The 20,065-nt window shown below is 41.9% G+C and overlaps 1 protein-coding gene across 12 annotated transcripts in view; it reads left to right on the top strand.

Moving 5' to 3' along the window:
* Nucleotides 1–20,065, top strand: part of LOC124615292 (voltage-dependent L-type calcium channel subunit beta-1) — a 720,562-nt gene that overhangs the window by 186,242 nt on the left and 514,255 nt on the right. The window contains exon 2 of one of the 12 annotated variants that reach the window (XM_047143074.1): nucleotides 17,890–17,964. The exons of the other annotated variants lie outside the window; for them this stretch is intronic. Coding sequence (XP_046999030.1) covers nucleotides 17,950–17,964 — 15 coding nt within the window. The 5' untranslated portion in view covers nucleotides 17,890–17,949. The remainder of the gene's footprint in view (nucleotides 1–17,889; nucleotides 17,965–20,065) is intronic. 12 annotated transcript variants of the gene reach the window in all.

The following is a 20,065-nucleotide window of genomic DNA, read 5'->3' as shown; positions in this document are numbered from 1 at the left end:
TCACGCACCACTTAGGCGGATTTTGGGTTTACTTCTCATCCGTACCTCAGATAAGCAGCACACAGAAAATTGTACAAAGATTGCCCTGTAACAAGGCGGTGACAAACGCATTCCTCCGTATTGACGAGAGAAGTCAACATAAAATACGCACAGGGCTCATAGTGAGAGAGGTGCGACATACTTGGATAGCTGGCAGGGAAAAGCCGAAACTCAGAAACGTGATACTGCAGAACCTGTGTTAAGAAGAACAATGCAGTGTCGCTTCGGACACGCATGCACGTCTTTCTGAACAACACAGGCAGTATCGTATTTATCAGCCGATACCGGGCAGTGACTTCAAATTAAAATGTCCTCTCTTGCACGGAATTACATACTGTGTGGACGAGTACAGGCTGTGACGCAGAAACGACGATATGTGGACGTGGCCGTGAGTAGTGCACGGGTAGCCAAAACGGCTTATAGTGACCTCCTAGTGTCGTCACTCCCTTATACAGCCAATGGTTGTTCGTATTCGCAACTGCGAATACATTTCATGTGAAAAGGGGAAGTCCGCTTGTATAAACGGAGCAATAGCAGTCAGTTTACTTCGAAAGAGCCTGTTTTGTTTTGTAGTTACGAAGTAGTTAGTGGCTCATTCTTTTTCTGGCCACTGGAGTGACCTGCGAAGAGCGTTTGCGATCAATGAAAAACAGAACCATCGCACTCTCCCGAAAGCTAATTGATGTTGGACACGACCGGATAGCTGTTTATTTTCCTCTCTCGTACTTTGTCATCGAGGTAATTAGAATGGTAAACAAAACTGCTATCCACGTTCAAGGTTCACGATCCTCGTTGTAGGTTGCCTACATAACAGCTTCGAGAGCAACAAAAAATTTATTTTCAATATTTCATATAGTTGTTGACCGAATTTAAAAACATAAAATGCTGACGTAATCTATTCATTACGAGGTATAATCTTAGATTAAACGTTCAAGACAATAAGGCAGGTATTACAGTTAGAAACTGTTCGTGTCATGAGACATCATAACTCTCTGCGCCAGATACTCAGATTATATTCATCCAGTATTTGAGAATGCGAGCACTTGTTGACAAGCAACAAACTTTAAACATAATTTCAATCCTTCTCTAAACTTCTCGTCGCTTATCTGCTTAACGACCAATATTTCACCCATCGACTCATTTTTAAAGTAACCAGAAGTTTGAAACTGTTTTATACGTAGGAGTTCAATCACTTAAAGTACAGAGGTTTACTGATTTATACCTAATTTCCTCTCTACAAATAAGAGCGGGTACAACAATATTATTGACAGTCGGGTTGCAATTTTTTAATTTCGTCGTTCAGATAAAACAAAAAAGTATGTTTGAAACTAAAATATTTCGTTTTAAAGATTTTTTTCACTAAAGCTTCGCCGAAAGTTATGTATTCCAATTTCTATGAGTCAGCAATGATAGAGCAGCCTTTTGATAACTGAATTCCAGTCATAGCTCTGAACGGGACAGTCTTCTTCACCATATATGTCGTTGAACACTGCGGCTGTACGTTAAATTAGATATAAATATCGAAGACACAACAACGAACGAGCCAATTTCTTGTTTGATCTGTTTATTTACACAGATATGAGGGTGTAAACATTGTGCTGATCACTGCGAAAGTCACTATGTCTGTTGGAATAAGTAATGTTACACTGAAATTTATATGGATTATACACGAAGAAGTGAAGAAGAAAATCACTGTTAATACTTCCGTATCGTACAAGACGTAGTATGCAACCAATTTTGTTATAAATTAAACGTATATTGTCAGTGGAGGGTAAAGCTGAAGCACATACATCGAGATACTAGCGTGAACGGTCAGCGATCGGAAATCACATAGTCTACAAAATTATCAAGGAACAACAATATAAGCTAATGGTTACATAAACATTTATCACATCGTTGCTCAAGCGGGATAAATGTACGTGTCACAAGACCGGAATCGTGCCACAGTGGTTTGACGAACACGTCAGTGAGCTCATGTTGATTTATTGGCCACCAAATTCGCCTGATCGGAACCGCATGAAACACGACTGGGACGCTGTTAGGCGCCAACTGCCCTCCCACAAACCACCGACCTGTACCTCGACGGCATTGCGTCACCTGTGCGAAGACTTCTGGTGCTACATAACTCCAGAAGCCTGCCAAGGAGTTGCCGAATCTATGCTACGCAGAATCGCTTACATATTGCCTTCCGCGTTACTAAGAAGGTGGTCCTAACATTTTGCTCATTAGCATATGTATAACAAAGGTAGCTGATTTGGCGCTTTCCAGAAGAAAATTTGGGTTTCCTTGGTCCTTCTGGTGTTAAGTTCACACTACTTGTGTATAAACGAGGTTCAGTGCAATAAAGCTAGAACTCTAGTCTCTTTGGTTAAGATAAGTTCTTTCTTTGGCTACTGAAACTCTAATATAAGGATCACAAAAAACAGAGCCGAGGGATGCAAAATGAAATGGTATCGTAAAACCAGTACTTATGGAGGACGTGGTCCATATAAGAGTCCTTAGGCCCCAGACCCGCTGCTAGAGGGACATAGGCGCGCACGCACGCGACGACAGAGCAGAAATCAGAGGAACTGAGGCTTCAGAACAAGAGCCGGCCGGTGTGGCCGAGCGGTTCTAGGCGTTCAGTCTGGAACCTCGCGACCGCTACGGTCGTAGGTTCGAATCCTGCCTCGGGCATGGATGTGTGTGATGTCCTTAGGCTAGTTAGGTTTAAGTAGTTCTAAGTTCCAGGGGACTGATGACCTCCGATGTTGAGTCCCATAGTCCTCAGAGCCCTATGAACCATCACAACAAGATCAAAGGGGTGTAGTGCGTTCCCTTTCAGAGGAAGAAGTGCGGGCAAAGGAAATTCATCGAATAACGGCACAATTGTGCGGAGAAAACTGCTTCTGTATTGCGAGGATCAGGGCGTGACACAAGCGATTCATGGAAGGGCGGATGTCACTGGCGGATGACGCACGATCTGGAACGCGACACCGCGCTACGGCTACCGTTGTCCACATTGTCCAGCAGGTGGATGCTCTCATCACTGAAGACCGGCTGAGTTAAGGTGGCAGCCACTCACTGTCCCAGAGGCTGGACTGAGCGTCGGAATTGCAACGGACATGCAGTGCTCTCCATACAACTTACGCCATCCTTCGATGAATTTTCGTTCCTCGCATTCCTTCCGCTGTAACGAAACACTACTACCCTTAGCCTCATCTTTTGAAGCCTCCATTCCCCTGTTTTCAGCACGACTCAGTGCAGTGGACGGTCGATGCGTCCACGTGTTCGCTCTGTCGCCACGTGGGTGTGCACCCGGGTCCCTCTACCGGCGAGTTAGGGACCTCAGTGCTCTTACTGGTATCACGCCTTCTTCCGTAGACAATGGGATTGTGCGGGCTCTTCGGTGGTTTTCATTTTACAGCCTCCGGTCTGTTTCTTCTTAAATGCTGTTGTGTAGAGCAGGCATACAGTAAAGGCTGTCCTTCCTACAAACTACATCGACGTAACGTTTGTTTTATTGTTGTTGAAGGTAGGCGAAATGCTACGCAGGCAGCGGAACTGTACAGAGAGCATAGGGGTGGTCCATCTGGCGAGTTTCTACACAGGTTCAATTAGTTCATTATTTTCTGTATTTTTAACAACATTCTTGCTCAGTGTAGCATCGAGTATTTTACGGTATCTCCCCAAATACCTTTCTTATTGTAAAATACGTACATAATCTCCTCGTGTGGATTGTCTGTATATATGTTCATAACTAATCGTCGGGTAGTGTTGAACACAGGCAATAACGACCAAGTAAATATAGTAATAAACAAGACAGATAGTGGAAACTGAGCCCGTATTCAGTCTGGAATGACTTCAGTATCGACGAGGGGTTTATCTTCAACGTTCCTTCCTTTTCTGAATCATCTGAATACGTTTTCTGAGAAGGTGCGTTTCGCTTACGCCACAAAACCTCACCATTGAAGATGCTTTAGAATAAAGCGAAGCGCGTTTAGTCTTAGCAAGACTTTCATTACAGTCGTGAAAGATGGTATTTAACCTATAAAGTTTGTATATCTACAGCTGCGGAAGAAAAGAGGACGAAAAGCAAAGACGACAACATGGACTTAGGTACTCACGGATTGAGTACGGCAAACATTCATGAGCTCCCTTATTTCTCATTTGGAAAGATCCAAGTGAGAACTGTTTGCTATTATCTTCGCCCCTTTTTACAGAGGCGAAATTCTTCTTCGTGGGTGATTTTTAAAGAAGTGGTTTACATTGTCACCTTTTAATTCTTCTGCGTGGAGACGTCAAGTTATGGAGACGATGAAACCATTGCGGCACCTTACGCTCTGGTCGCAAAAAGCAGCAAGGGGACTCTCAGACTTAACGTCCTGCTCCAACGGAGGGATCAATCCCAACACCGCACTGTGCTCTCCCTCTGAACACACATCAAGAACCGCACAGTCAGATGATCAAATCTGCTCGCTTCCACAACGTTCAGCTACCTTCTTTATCCGGTAGAAAAAAATTTCTTTTACCTTTGGTATATTTGAATCATCTCGCGCCTGAGCTCAAGACACCATGAACTACTAACCAAAACGGTTCCACCACATTTATTCAACTGGATTTCATAAGTAAACCGTTTCTTCCCTCCTTTGCCGAAAAAAATTGTAATTTTCTTTTAAATTGCCATAGATCAAAAGTATTGAGTGGATGACTCCTCATCATTCAGAAGTCGAACTTCAGTCTTCACAGGAAAACATCAGAAACGCTGATTTTGTGCATCATTTTTTGTAGATGGTTCAAATGGCTCTGAGCACTATGGGACTTAGCTTCTGAGGTCATCAGTCGCCCAGAACTTAGACCTACTTAAACCTAACTAACCTAAGGACATCACACTCATCCATGGCCGAGGCAGGATTCGAACCTGTGACCGTAGCGGTCGCGCGGTTCCAGACTGAAGCGCCTAGAACCGCTCGGCCACACTGGCCGGCTTTGGTAGATGTTTCGCACGATTCTTGATAGTTTTCCAAGGGTTTCCAATCATAACAAACATAAAAGATAAGTCAATATGAAATTACTGAACTGGGATTTACATTTGCAAAGAGAATACCTTAGCAGGGATTTGAGAAACATGATGACAATTTACATTCCATTGACAAACAGGATAAACAAACGTGAAACAGAAGTTTGTGTTGAGAAGAAACTCGGCACAGGAAGCCTTGTGTGATTTTTAGAAAATGCGGAAAATTTAAATATGGATGACCGGATGGGGATCTGATGAACCAAACGCGGGTCCGGCGCCATAACCACAGCGCCATCTCATTCGACATTACCGGGTATTTGTATCAAAATTTTGGAACACTATGTTGTCGTCAGTCTTAAGCAGCTAAAACTGGAGAGCTAAGGGAGTTTAAAAAAACGTCTGGATGCCTCTAGAATGTTTGCTTTGCGCAGAGCTATACATACACGGAGGAAATTAAGTAACCTCTAGTATCGCTCATTATCATTGGTAATCTAACGAACTATAAACGAAGGTCAAGCAGTTTAAGAGCGTTTTTGCAGCGCTACGCAACGTAGCGAGACTCCATTGTGAGTATATAAGCACGACGTGCAGGCAAGGTGTTAGTATGACATTCGGGTGTTTCCGACGTGCGGGCTGTAAGTGTGGAAACATGAGCTATGGCGACGTTATTACCAAATGCGTCCAAGCAGGACCAACGTGCTGTTACGTTGTTGTTTTGTTGGCAGCCGGAGGACAAACACAGGTAGACATCCATGGGAGTGTGATGAATATCTGTGAGGCAGCACATCTGTCGACAACCGCCGTTGTGGAATGGTGCGTCAAGTTTCTTTCCGGTCGCGGTTCGACACAAAACGCTGGTCGATCTGGGAGGCCAGCCTCATCCATTACGAAGTTATCTGGAATGGAGGACAAGCGTGGATTACATAACAATGGGGAAGGAAATCGGCCGTCTCTGGTTTCATAGTTGCCATCCTGTATAAAATCACTCAGTTATCTTCACTTACTGTTGTTTGTATTTTGCCTATACTGAGCCTTTTATACGATGTTTCCCACACCACCTTGTACTGTGGCTTTATATGTATGAGTGATTGTCTCTGTGTGTGTTCTGTTGTAGTGAATACATACACCGTTCGTGGAACAAAGGGCGATGGGTGAAACTGCTTTCACACTGTACGCTTCCGTTGTTATGGCGATCTGCTTCAGCTGCTGCAGATGCTGTGTTGAAGCTGAAAGTGATAATCAAAGTTGCGGAGAAATATTCGTAGGGGCTCTGTTGCATAGCAATCAGATTGCCTTCAGTTCTTATAAACATTGGTGGCAAAAAATAAATAAATAAATGATCCGTGAAATCACTTCTTTTCCGAGGAAAGCATCAAATTATTTAATTAGAACTGAACGGTCCCGTCGGAATTGTTCTCTTGCTGGTATTCATTAATAGATAACACTTGAGTATACGTCGTTTGTGGAAGTAACTGGTACCTTTTTGAAATGAACGAAGTTTTATTGACCTTAGTGTCAATGAAATTCTTCTCGCATATGAATTAGCGATTATCTATCATACATGAAGATGTATATATCCAAAATTCCTATGTAAACCCGTAATGGGGTCAGTTTTTACCACTCATTAAAGAACGGTCTCCTCTCTCATGAAATCAAATGTTAACAAGAACAAAAGCTTACTTTCTAAGAATAATTATCAAAGAGCACAACGCCACAGAGTAACAAAGAATATCCTTCTCTCTCTCTCTCTCTCTCTCTCTCTCTCTCTCTCTCTCTCTCTCTCTCTCTCTCTCTTTTACTGTCGCATTAATGCATAGCCATCTTATTACATGATACATTATACCTGCCATCTGTCTTGGGTGATTTTATTAACCACTGTGACATCTCGCTCGGCATAAGGTAATGAGAGATTTTGTTTCACAGTTCTCGTTTTATTACTAGGAAATGTAGAGCGAGAAGCCAGAACCAAGCGACAAACTAAACACTATAAACAACAAAGTTATTCGCGTCCAGGAGACACGATGCTAATACCGTGTGACACCAATGCTAGCCTTATAATTACCGTAGTTCGGCCAGCAAGAGAGAGCACAGGTGTTTTTCTGCACGCCATATCCAGCTGAAACGAACGACTGATGGCTGCATCCTGTAGACCTAACAAGTTTGGAGGATGTTGACTCCCTCTGTGCCAGATAGTCCGAGACAGCTTCTGTGACATTAATGAAAGGACGATAACTGCCGGCCAGTCGCGGTGCGATACACTGCGCGAATGTTCGTCAAACCAGGAACTTAGGAGTGGTGCCCAGTGAACAGAGCTGTCGTTTTATTTCGCGTCGGCGGTAACTTTTACGAAGTTTAAAAACTGCATTACAAAATATACAATTGTACCACCATTTTCATTGAAGACAGTCGATTTCGGTCGAACATCAGACATTCATCGGGTCTCCTGCACAAAAAGGAGAAAACCAGATAGTTGCGAATATGAACAACTATCTGCCGTATAATGGAATGACGAGGATCAGTACTACATGTTCACTAATACGCACACGGATATATAGCAACGTGAAGCCCGGTGCTAGCAATCATTAGTCGAATTATGAGCATTACTGAGATCTGCGATGCGTTGACAGTTGGAGTAAATCAGTTATCATTATATCTCTGGAACGTTTAAGGCTGCCATCTTAAAGGTCTTTGGCCTGTTCCGTTTAAAACGTAACAGAGAATCGCCTCTGAGGTTCTCAAGACGTAAATGTTACGCGTGGACAGTTAATAGTACTAAAGGAAGATGTCGTAAGTTACATTGATTGGGAGTGCAACTGTGAGAATTCATAGCTGAGTTGCTTTCGTAAGTACTGTCTTGTATTAATATGTGATGGTCTACACGTAATGTCCATACACATAATGGCTATGTGTTAGAATAGTACACAATTGTTATCTAGTTTTCTCCTTTTGGTGTGGAAGACTCTAAGATGATTTCATGTTAGACCGAAATAGATTTTCGATAATAAATCGTAGTGGTAGAGCTGTGTATTATGTAACACAAATTTTAACGGGTGTTGTTATTTTAAGAGAGAGGAGTATCTGCAGCGTATTCATCATGCCGATGTAGAATAATTGATAACACTTGGACACTAATAGCGTCGAAATAAAAATTCTTATTCATGTGCGGCGTAATTCGAATGAAATGGTCCGAAACATAGCATGAAAAATACCACATAGAATGTGTCATAGAATCACCTCCGACCTGAACTTCTCGCTGCACACGCTGCGGTTTAAACGCTTCGCTGGATCGTCGGTGCACTGGACACCTCGCATCAGTTTGAAAAGAGGTGAAATCGAACTCGTCGGCCCATCCTCCACGCCTCAGCTACGGCCCAGTTTCCATGTTGTTTGGTCCGTCGGAAACGTGTAGCTTCACGTCCCACAACGAGGAATGGTCATTTCCGAGGTAGACGTCTCAAAATGTATCTTGGCCACAGTTATCTTTACAACTTACTCTCGGAAACTGACTGTGATAGATCTCCATCCGCCGATACCATAATTTTGTTTCGGGTTTGAATCCGATTATCACTGACAAAGCATAACGCTGGTCTCTGGCCCCTGTGGGTTAGGATGTTTTTACGACCACTGTTCTTACGTCGTGTAACATCGCCGCGAGTGATACACCATTACTTGTACACACATTGGACAGTCCTCGTTAATGTACCAAAAAGTCGTATAAATTCAGCCACGGTGCGGTAACCTCACAGTGTACATTCCACCCAATGAGCGACCTGCTTTCGCTCCGATACGTAGTTTTAAACCCTTAAGAGCCTGTTAGAGCACACACTTCATTCATGGAATAACGATGGAATAACGATGTGGACATATGCAAATGCCGGTAGTGTCTCGTACACAAAGAATAAAAAAGCATTGCATCGGCGAAGCTCTCATTTGTACTCAAGTGACTGACGTGAGAAGGTTTCCGTCGTAGTTATGGTCGCAAGACAGGAATTAACAGACCTTGAACGCGGAATGGTAGTTGGTGTTCGACGTATGAGACATTCTATTTCGGAAATCGTTAGGAAATTCAATATTCCGAAATCCCTAGAGTCACGAGTGTGTCCGGAACACCAAGTATCAGGCATTAACTCTCACTACGAAAAACGCAGTCTTAACGACCGAAAGCGCAGCGTTTGCGTGGGGTTGTCAGTGACAACAGATGAACAGCACTGCATGAAAGAGCCACAGAAACCAACGTCGGACGTACGACGAAAGTGGCCGTTACGACAGAGCGACGAAATTTTCGTTAATGGGTTATGGCAGCAGACGATGGCGCTGGTGCCCTTACTACCAAAACGACAGCGACTCCCTCGCCTCTCCTCGGCTTGTGACCGTATCGGTTCGACCCTACAGGGCTGGAAAACCGTGACCTGATTAGATGAGTCCCGATTTCACTTAGTAAGAGTTGATGTTAGGGTTCGAATGGGACGCATGCCCCACGAAGTTATGGACCCACTTTGTCAACAAGGCACTGTGCAAGCTGTTAGTGGCCGCATAATGGTGTGGGTTGAGTTCACGTGGATTGGAGTGAGTTCTGGCTATGTTCGGCTACTCGGAGACTGACTGCAGCCCTCACGGACCATATATTCCCAGGCAACGGTGTAATTTTTGTGGACGGTCATGTCACCGAGCCGCAACTGTTCGCAGGTAGCTTGAACAACATTCTGGACAAATCGAGCGAGCGATTAGGCACTCGGATAGCCCGACATGAATCCCATCGAACATTTATGGCAACACCTTCGCAATTATGGACGGCTCTAGAAGCAGCTTGGGTCACTTATTTTTGCAGAGGACTTCCAGCGACGTTTTGAGCCCACGGCACGCCGCGTCGCGTTGCTGCAGTACTCCGGGCAGGTGGTGGTCTGACACGATATTAGGAGCTATCTCATTAGTTTTGTCCTCTAATTGTAGTTCAGAACACTCATTCTGCAAACAGTAGGTCGTTGAAATTTAAGATCTTTTTATTCCCCTTCCATTTAGCGTACGAAACATAAATAAGTAATACAGTCTTGTAATGTCTTTCGTAGACTCCTGGCCAGCCGTTTAATGCTTCAGAACGAGTGTCAGTGTTCCGTTTCATCTTAGAGAGCCTCAGACAGTTGCTTAGAGGATAGTAATGCGTCCATAAATTTAAAGATAAAAGATAAATTTGCAAGTCAATACCAATGAAAATTTCAACAGACTGCTTAGAAATACCGGACTAGAAGCGGAAATGGTAAGCCAAATTTAGAACTGGACTTTCATTCGCTGCTCTGAAAAGAAAAAAAAAATGAAACACTTGTCTCACACTTTCGCCTAGACTGCTGCGTAAACTGTCACATTATTAAATTCTTCTGCGCGTTTCATTCGGGCGTCAACGAGATCGGTAATTTAGTTGCATCGATACTCATTCTTGAGTTATCTAAAACCTCTGTGCCTTCAGATTTCGCCACTATCGACGCGAGCCACATTTCACCTTGACAAGCGAGAGGCAGCCGATATCTCCTGTTACGAGCCAGGAGTACATGTTTATGAGTGCAGTGGGTAGCACTAGTAAACGTGAACATATAGTGAACACATGTCGCTGTTAATGGGCCATCAGTGACGTGCGGAAATCGTCTGCGACGAGCTTGACTTACGACGACACTGAAATTTGAAAACTTACTTGATCTCAGCTGCATGTCATTGTGCCGTTGTTTTACTCGAGATGTGAATTCCAAACTGCTTGCCACATAAAACAGGGAGGCCATGAAAGCTCTTAATAACTTCAGAGGCTTATTCCATTGCCTCCATCGATACAAATTTACGACAATGTGCTACTAAGACTGTTCCTTTGCGACCACTAATAATGCAGTTCTCCACTAGTTAGTGTATTATGATGACAATATATAATTGCTTCAGCCTGTTATTCATCAGAAAGACTAACTAATATTGCTTTTTCAGTTAACCAGAATGTTTATTGATTAGTGTGCCGAGCTGCTACGTGATACATCGGTTTGGCTATCAAAGAAATATGTCGTATTACTTTCGTGGATACGATTTTGGTGTGAGACCAAGTTTATCTTTCTTTTTAGGACTGACAGTAATCGTGGTGTGTGTATCGACATAGGTTCCGTATTTATATTCCGTCCTGCCCCGATCCACTCGGAGACATATCGAAATTTAGTGTGTTCTAAGAGAACACTTATTATCCGCCAAGATAGTAGCGATTTTAGCAGTTACCGTTCTGCGTAATCGCAATGTCAAATCCATATCGTATACAATGTTTGACATACCGTTACACGAAGCATACCATACGATACTCGTATCAAATAAACCAACGACGAATGCAGTGGAATATCTGAAGATAATTCATTATATAAACCAAAACCAGCAATCGTAAAAAAAGCTTGTTATGCTGACGGATGAACACCAACGAAGCAAGGTATGATGACAGATTTCACCTAGAGACAGTCTCAGGGATACATGGTTTGTATTTTCAAACCCATCCTGATCAAAACGCATAGAACGTCAATTTTATTTCGAGTATAGAATCAATACTCAGTTGTTGACATTTCAAATTCACCACGGCGACAGGGGTCCCCTCCTTCCAACACGAGAGCATTGTCTCAGTCACATGGTTATTACTATACTGACGCATTACAAATCGATAATGATGTATCGATTAAATAGTACAGAGTGACCAACTTAAGGCAGACACCTCAGACACATCTTAATCCACTCAGAGCTTCTGAACAATGGTTTCCGAGTATATATAATTGTACATAAAAATATGACGATTTTCTGTATTCCAAGACAATCAGCTATTGTTTTCTAAATGGAAACAGGTTCTTCATTGAAGGACGTTGGAAGCCGTTGGAAAGAGCAGTCCATTGATTTAGCACATGTTTATCTTTGAAGTGACAGTTAGCAAAAAGATGCAAGGAATATGATAATACGACAGCAAGGACTACCGCTCTGTTTGGCCTCTACTGCTACGTAAACAACAAATACGGTTCATAACCAATGCTTTGTCGGAAACCTTAGCCTTTGCAGCGAACAATGTCCCACTTTTTTGTCAAACGTTTCCATAGAAACATTAATAAGCTCCATATCACTGTTATCATGTTTTTAAGACTTCAATAATGCTGTTAAAATCGAATAGTTCTATTGTAAAAAATAACTACATATTTCGATAGATCCAAAAGCTGCTAGCAGAAACCGTACAGGAAATCTAAGGACAACATTAAAATGTCTATGAAATCTAAGGAACGTTTTTGTTACTCGTTGCAACCGAGGCGTACATATGTGATAGAATTTTGTATTACCTCGGAGGTGCCGTACACCTCTCGCTAATTGCGTGCTCCATGTCTCGCTTTACGAAACATGTCTACGGCATGAGTGATCAGTGAGAAGAAACCATACCAAGTCCGTTATGGCTCCTTCCATTCAAGAAGAGCAGGTACATATACAACAAATATAATAGCTATTCTTTATCCTCTCTCCTTCGAGCCTCCGGGTTACGGTCCTCTATTCGTAAACTTGCCTGTTCTCGGAACAATTCAAAAAGGCGTTCCAACATTTTGGAGCTGACAACACCCACACCTGCCAGTTTGGCTCTTTATTTCCCTTACTTCTCTCCTCTTCCCTCATTGCCCCTTCATATTCCTCCTGCCCCCCCCCCCCCCCCTCGCTCTCTCTCTCTCTCTCTCTCTCTGCACAGAAAAGCGAAAACTCAAGTAACTTCTGTTTTTTTTTTTTTTTTAATATCATGGATCTTTTGTTTTTCTCGTGTTTATTTTCTCTTTATGCCACTGAATATTTGGAATTTTACCACCTACATCACATATTCGACGTAAGCGCACATTACACGATGCAACCCTGCTTTAATAATCCTGTAATCCTTTTCCACCTGATGCATGCTCAGTTGGTAACGAAAATTAGCTGCGAATGCGAACCTTGACAGCGGCAAAACGTAATAAGTGCAAGATATTACGACTACTGATGCAATAATATTACCGCAAAACTCGTCTGCAGTTAACTTTTTTACTTTCAGAAATGAAATTTATTTTCATGTGCGTCGCTAAATCAACATATCTATGTTTCTAAGAAATAACAAATTAAAATGCAAGGAGGATGTAATACATACGTATTGAGTTTTACACTCTTACATATTATTAATATAAGGCAAGGTTGGAAAATTTCCAGGTATTTATAATGTACATCTAAACTGACTTAATTAAATGCAAATATCTACATAAATAACTAAATCCAAAATACTATTATATAACACCTTAAACGTGAAATCTATAAACACTCTTCGCTGAACCCACAAAGACGTGTATTTGGCGTGCTTCTTCGTGCCAAATATCCATTTAACTCTCACTTGGCAAACTTTAGATTTCAGAAGTGAAGTAGTGTAGAGATGACCAAGAATGGAAATTTGCTTGCACGTATCAATAATTAGGAACTAGTGCACTAAAATGTGCCTAACATACTCTTGAGCTCTAAATTATAAATGACGTACGTGGGGAAATAATTAAACACCCATAATGAAGAGTAGTAAATTACTGAAACTATCGCAGTAGAGTAGACGGCGTTCATTCCAGGAACGTATTCCGTGTTGGATTCAATTTAATAGTGGATATGAGACAAAAGTAATATTTCAGTATTGCTGATAACTGCTTCTCATTTTGAATATGATCAGGAGTAAGTGACGATGGCACGACGAAAACGAACTGGAAAGAATTTGCTTCAAACTTGTGGAAGGCTGTTTCCTCACCAAAGAATAATATTTTTTGTGACCAAAGTCTGAAATTGTTTTGAAGGAATGGAACTACGCAGTAGTAGACAGCAGGAGGACAGAACCGCTTCTAAAACAACTGAAGTAATAGTAGCTAATAAAATTTGTGTATTTGCATGACTCTGAATCAGTCAAGTGATGACTGTGTAAAAAATAAAAGCAAGGGAACTGGCTAACACAAAGACCCGAGAATGATGGAAATAGTTGAATGGCTCAGAAAGGAAGATAGAATTGAGGAAGTAGGTAGGTAGGTTGTGTGTGTGTGTGTGTGTGTGTGTGTGTGTGTGTGTGTGAGAGAGAGAGAGAGAGAGAGAGAGAGAGAGAGAGAGAGAGACACTTACGGAGAACACGTTGTGTTACGATAAGGCTGTGATGAGATGGACTGCTATAGTAATTTTGAGTAAACGTTCCACACAGCAAACAACGTGATAGTAAACCAACTGAGATTATAAGTACTTAAGCACAAAATGGTTCCTTCGCTCCTCAGTCAGTCATTGTCAAAAATGCCTTCAGGTGCCTACAACCAGCTTAAAAGTATCTACAGGAAATTTTTATTTATTCTGTTGAAAATCTATTTTAAAATAAGGTGAATTTCCAGTTAAAAAGTATCGAACAATTCGAAGAAAAAAGGAACTTCTATGGATTAAGAATTAATAGTACTTCAGTAGTTTCAGATACTGTAAGCTACGGCCAAAGTAAAGATTTTTTTGTAAATAAACTGATGAGCTACTTAGCTATTAATATGCGCCCAGAAAGAAAATGGAATGGGAAGAGAGGACGAAGGAAAAACTAACAGGAGAGCGAAATAACAGAACGTAAACAACCGTCACAGTCAGACTCTGTGTCGCCGATCCCAGAATGCTGAAAAACGTCAGTGCTTTCTCCCGTTGAACGTCCCCTGTTGTAGCAGGTGTCGTAGAAAAATACATTTTAAGATTTCCGGACTTTCAGTTGTTCTTTACGCCACGTTAAGAGATTGATAAAATTTCAGAAACTACTTTTCCTGAAACGAACAGTCCATTAAATAATTAAATGTAAGGATCACTTCGTTGACTGTATCTTTAATCATACTCGAAATCGACAAAAATGAGCAAAAATATGTGTGACAGCATAAATGATGTTGAGTGCGATTTCACATTAAAGTACGGGTGAAGCTGTGAAAGATTATTTCATAATATTCATGTTAATCCATGAAGACAGTAAAGACGAGATACAAATTGTTACAGAAACAGCAGCTCTCTGTAACATACCTTGCACGTTGTTTAACTTTTATAGCAAGAAAGTATCAACGACTCTGTAAGTAATGCACACAGTAGAGTGGAGGAAATATGAGTGGAGACGATAACACTCTGCAGAGGGATGAATATTTTACCTTCCTGACAGGAGATGGAAATGTTTCGTAGAGGATTAGTGAGCTGCTCATGCACCTGCTTCAGTGAGTAAATTGACTTAAAAAAGCAATATAAATGAGAGTATTAATGGAGATGTACTAAAATTGTAATATGAGTTTAACATTTTCAGATTTGAATAAATTGAACACTATAACTACTTTCGATTAGTATAATCCAATAGTTTTGCCAAAAAGCAGTCTATCGGTGGGAGTTTCCGTCATAAGCGTGAAGCTGAATGTTTCCATGATACAGAGAATTTTCAGTGATTAGTACATGATAATTGAAAACTGAAAACGAGAAAGGCGGAAGGAGAAACGTGAAACCATTTGAAGTGTTTTACTACAGAACATGCGAACAAGTAGGTGGACTAAGAGAACCGAATTGAGGTCAGTTGAGATACGCTTAGGAAGTGGAGCAAACATTTCGGAATATGAGGTAGGGTGCGAGATACATTCTGCAAAACGTAGGTCTCAGTACGTGAAGTACAGAAAAATACGGGGGTGGTCGGAGGAGAAATGGTTCTCGTAGCCTTTGGGACACTTCTGTCGTGGTGCATGAGAGATTGGTGCAAAGATAAAGAAACGGAGCCGTATAACGAACCAAAGTATTAGCTTTGTAAGTAGTCCAAATAAATTTCTTGGTGAAAGAAAAAATAATAATAATAACTTCAGAGTTTCCATAACTAAGTGCAACAGTTCACTGTCGTGGGTTAATATCTGAAACAAGATGTGAAACAGTCAAGAAAAAGTTTTCACTAAATAGCTAATAAACATTGTACTCCAAGACTGGATTTTCACAAAATAGCTAATAAACATTGTGCTCCAAGACTGGAATTACAATAAAGAAAATTATTGGAACTTCATAGATGTAGATGTCAAATAGGTTGCTTCCCTCATTTCCAAATATTGTCGCGCCCGGTTAGTATTTGGATGGGTGACCTCCTGGGAAAACCAGGTGCTGCTGGCTCACGGACACGCAAGTCGCCGAAGTGGTGTCCAATTGAAAGTCTTGCACCAGACCGTTCGAACGCATGGCACCGTTATTACTACTGCAGTGCAAAAAATACAATTATACTCCATGCCATTCAAAACACTTTTAAAAAATTTGCTCAATGGATTTGCGAACATATAATTCACTAGTCAAGGTTACTGCTCAGATGCTTGTTGAGTGAAATGCAACACCGCTGTCTCTATTGCTGAATCAGGTCCACCAACATCTAGTTAAAACTGCTAAAAACTTTTGTATATCTAAAAAAAAAGACAATTCGTTCAAAATTGATTTTTCGTTATTAAAGCAAATACTTGATGAGAGGCTGAGATCAGCGCAGTCTAAATAGTAAGAAATGTCATAGGACAATAGTATGGGAATACTTAAACAATGAAGATCTTACATGTCTAAAATTAATAAAACATAATTACGTATGGGGTGGGTAGTGCTGTGATACACCATAACATTAACAGTAATAGTAATAATTCGTATAATCACGAAAAATACAATAATAATAATAAAACCACAACAACAATAATAATAATAATAGAGATAAATCATAACAACACTGACAGAAAACCTGAGCACTTTCATGCGAGTGTCTTATCCTTTCTGAGAGGTATCTTCTAGCGACATTAGACTGAGAGGAAAAGATCTTACACAGTATACTTGAAACATAATATGAAAACTTGTTTCGTACAAAAATAAACAAGAAATCAATTCCACAACACGAAAAAATTACAGACACAAAGCGTATACGTAAAGGTCGTCTTTATGCCCATATAATAATAATTATTGATTACAAATGAGAGTAACACATGTTCAAAACCTATGGCAGAAATTCTAAAAAAAATAATGCATGATAAGTGGACGTCAAAAAATGTCTAGAGGGTACTGATATACTCGCGGAATACGCTCAGAACAGCTACACCTTCAGAACAGCTGCAGTGACGTTTATGACTTTCCGAGATACGAGGCGAACACTTCATGCCAATCACTCAGAAGAAGACGGTGATAGACAGTGCATTAATGGAAAACATCTAGCTTAAAGGAAAAAAGGAAACGGGAAACAATATCGCAATGGTTCTGAGCTTGTGGTGATCCTTAAATAAGCGACTAAGCAAATAAAATTATTATAATGACCATAAAAATAATTCATAATTATGATTTTTTGTATAAACGGTTCTGATCTAAATATAAAAGATAAATTTACAATTGGAAAACATTTAATTTTTGTAGTATCTCATAAAGCCAATGTTTTAGACTGAAACCATAAATCGGAGAAACGAAGAGTTAAAAGTATACTTAAGTTACTTAATTATGAGAGCGACAACTGCTCAGAGCATAATATTAGTGACTTGATGGTGAAGAAGCTCACATTGTGTAAGATAGATTCACTGTCAGAAACCTTTACAGGAATGCAATCTCCCACGTCAGTACTACGCTCCAAAATAGTGATGACTGGCCCGCGCCTCTGTGCTTGTTCGTCCAGAGAAGTAACCAGTGTGTGTGCCACTTGGCGCGGGCAGCTGGGTGCCGCAGTTGGGTTCGCATTTGCTCTAGGTCTAGGTCTAGGTCTAGGTCTAGGTGTAGGTGTAGGCTAGGCTAGGTATGAGGGCGGCGCCCTGCCGGCTGCGTCTCCTGTGCACTGTGCGAGCCGTTTGTTTTTTCAGGATTGCCTACTAGTTGCCGGTACATAGCATGGGCGCCATGGGCGCGCTTCTGCCCACCTGATGTATGTGCTGTGGGTGAGTAGTAGCTGGCAGTGTAGAGCTCACCGCCGGTCCCGGTAGTGCACCCCCACACACGCCAAGTCGCGCACGCGCCGCCACGCACCACACGCACTCTTCGCGGCTTGCGGAAGTCGTCTTCTTGCAGTGGCTCTAAACGACGAAAACAGGCTAGCGTTGTCGGCGAAAAAGAAAGATTCCTCCCGGCAAGTTACGCTCCGCGGTCACAGGCAAGTTAGAGTAGATGTCAACATCGAGTAGCAATTACAGGGTGTCCAAACATGTTTAAGATGGGGATTTCTAAGTAATCGAGCTTCTACCAATACACTGAAGCGCCAGAGAGACTGGTATAAAGGCATGCGTATTCAAATACAGAAATATGTAAACAGACAGAAGACGGCGCTTCGGTCGGCAACGCCTATATGAGACAAGTGTCTGGCGCAGTTGTTAGAGTGGTTACTGCTGCTACAGTGGCAGGTTATCAAGATTTAAGTGACCTAACATGATGTTGTAGTCGGCGCAAGAGCGAGGGGACACAGTATCGCCGAGGTAGCGATGAAGTGGGGACTTTCCCGTACGACCATTTCACGAGTGAACCGTGAATATCGGGAATCAGGTAAAGTATCAAATCTCCGACATCGCTGCGGCCGGAAAAAGATCCTGCAACAACGGGATCAACGACGACTGAAGAGAATCGTCCAGTGTCACAGAAGTGCCACTCTTCCACAAATTGCTGCAGACTTCACCACTGGACCATTCAACGAAACAACATCGATATGGGCTTTTGGAGGCGAAGGCCCACTCGTGTACCCTTGATGACTGCACGACACAAAGCTTTACGCCTCGCCTGGGCCCGTCAACAGCGACATTGAACGGATTATGACTGGAAACATGTTGCCTGGTCGGACGAGTCTCGTTTCAAATTGTACCGAGCGGGTGGACGTTAACGGATATGGAGACAACCTCATGAATCCATGGACCCTGCATGTCAGCAGGAGCATGTGGAGGCTCTGTAATGGTGTGGGGAGTGTGCAGCTGGAATGATGTGGGACCCCTGATGCGTCTAGATATGGCCTTGACACCTGACACGTACGTAAGCATCCTGTCTTGTCATCTGCATCCATTCTTCTCCGCTGTGCATTCCGACGGACTTGGACAATTCCAGTAGGACAAGGTGCACCTCGCACGTCCAGAACTGCTACAGAGCGGCTCCAGGAACACTCTTCTGAGTTTAAACACTTCCGATGGCTACCAAACTTCCCAGACATGAACAGTATTGAGCATATCTGGGATGCCTTGCAGCGTGCTGTTCAGAACAGATCTCCACCCCCTCGTACTCTTACGGATTTTCAGTCCGCCAAAAGCACGCGGGGGAAATATAGCGCTTTTCCTTTGGCTTTCCATTTCCGACTTTCCTTTGTCGCTCGGTTACACCTCAGATGGTGAGGTGAGGATGTTGATGATTTTGATAATAAGTTGCGACTAATTCTGAACTTACATTGTCAACGTTAGATTAATAAACTTAAGACCCTATGTAGCGAGGCAGCCTAATGTTGATTTTGAAGACAGAATGTAATTTTTTTAAAAGCCCAACATCATACAACGGGAACCAAAGGCCAATATCAGTAGTATTGTTCACGAGGGTAAGTAGAACCAACGAAATATAAGACACAAAAAGCTATTTGTACACATTCACATCACGTTAACCGATGATACATTTCGTTTCAGTTATGAATTACCCTAGATTCTATGCGGAACATCATGCATTGTATGTACGTGTCAACAATGAGTACTCACAGAACAGTGTGGTGACAAACCGCCATGCCCTGAAGTTCAGCAGAATGTAATTCGTAATTTTGTTCTGTTGCGTCTATTTACATACTTTTCATTATATTAAACACTAAAGGTCAGTGACTGTCTTGAATATGTCACTAAGCGTGATAGGTAGGATGATGTTATGCAGAACTGTGAATGTTTTATTATTTATTTTTAATCGACATTCCATACAGCAAATGCCGAGTGCTGTCAGCTTGTGTTGGTACGAATGTGCAAGAACAAGAGACCTTTCGCTATTTGACAATTTCCCTCTTGCGAAGATGTATTGGAGCTAGGATTCCAA

This window comes from Schistocerca americana, chromosome 5, assembly GCF_021461395.2.
Source record: "Schistocerca americana isolate TAMUIC-IGC-003095 chromosome 5, iqSchAmer2.1, whole genome shotgun sequence".
NCBI lineage: Eukaryota > Metazoa > Arthropoda > Insecta > Orthoptera > Acrididae > Schistocerca > Schistocerca americana.
This window is presented reverse-complemented; position numbering and strand designations above follow the sequence as displayed.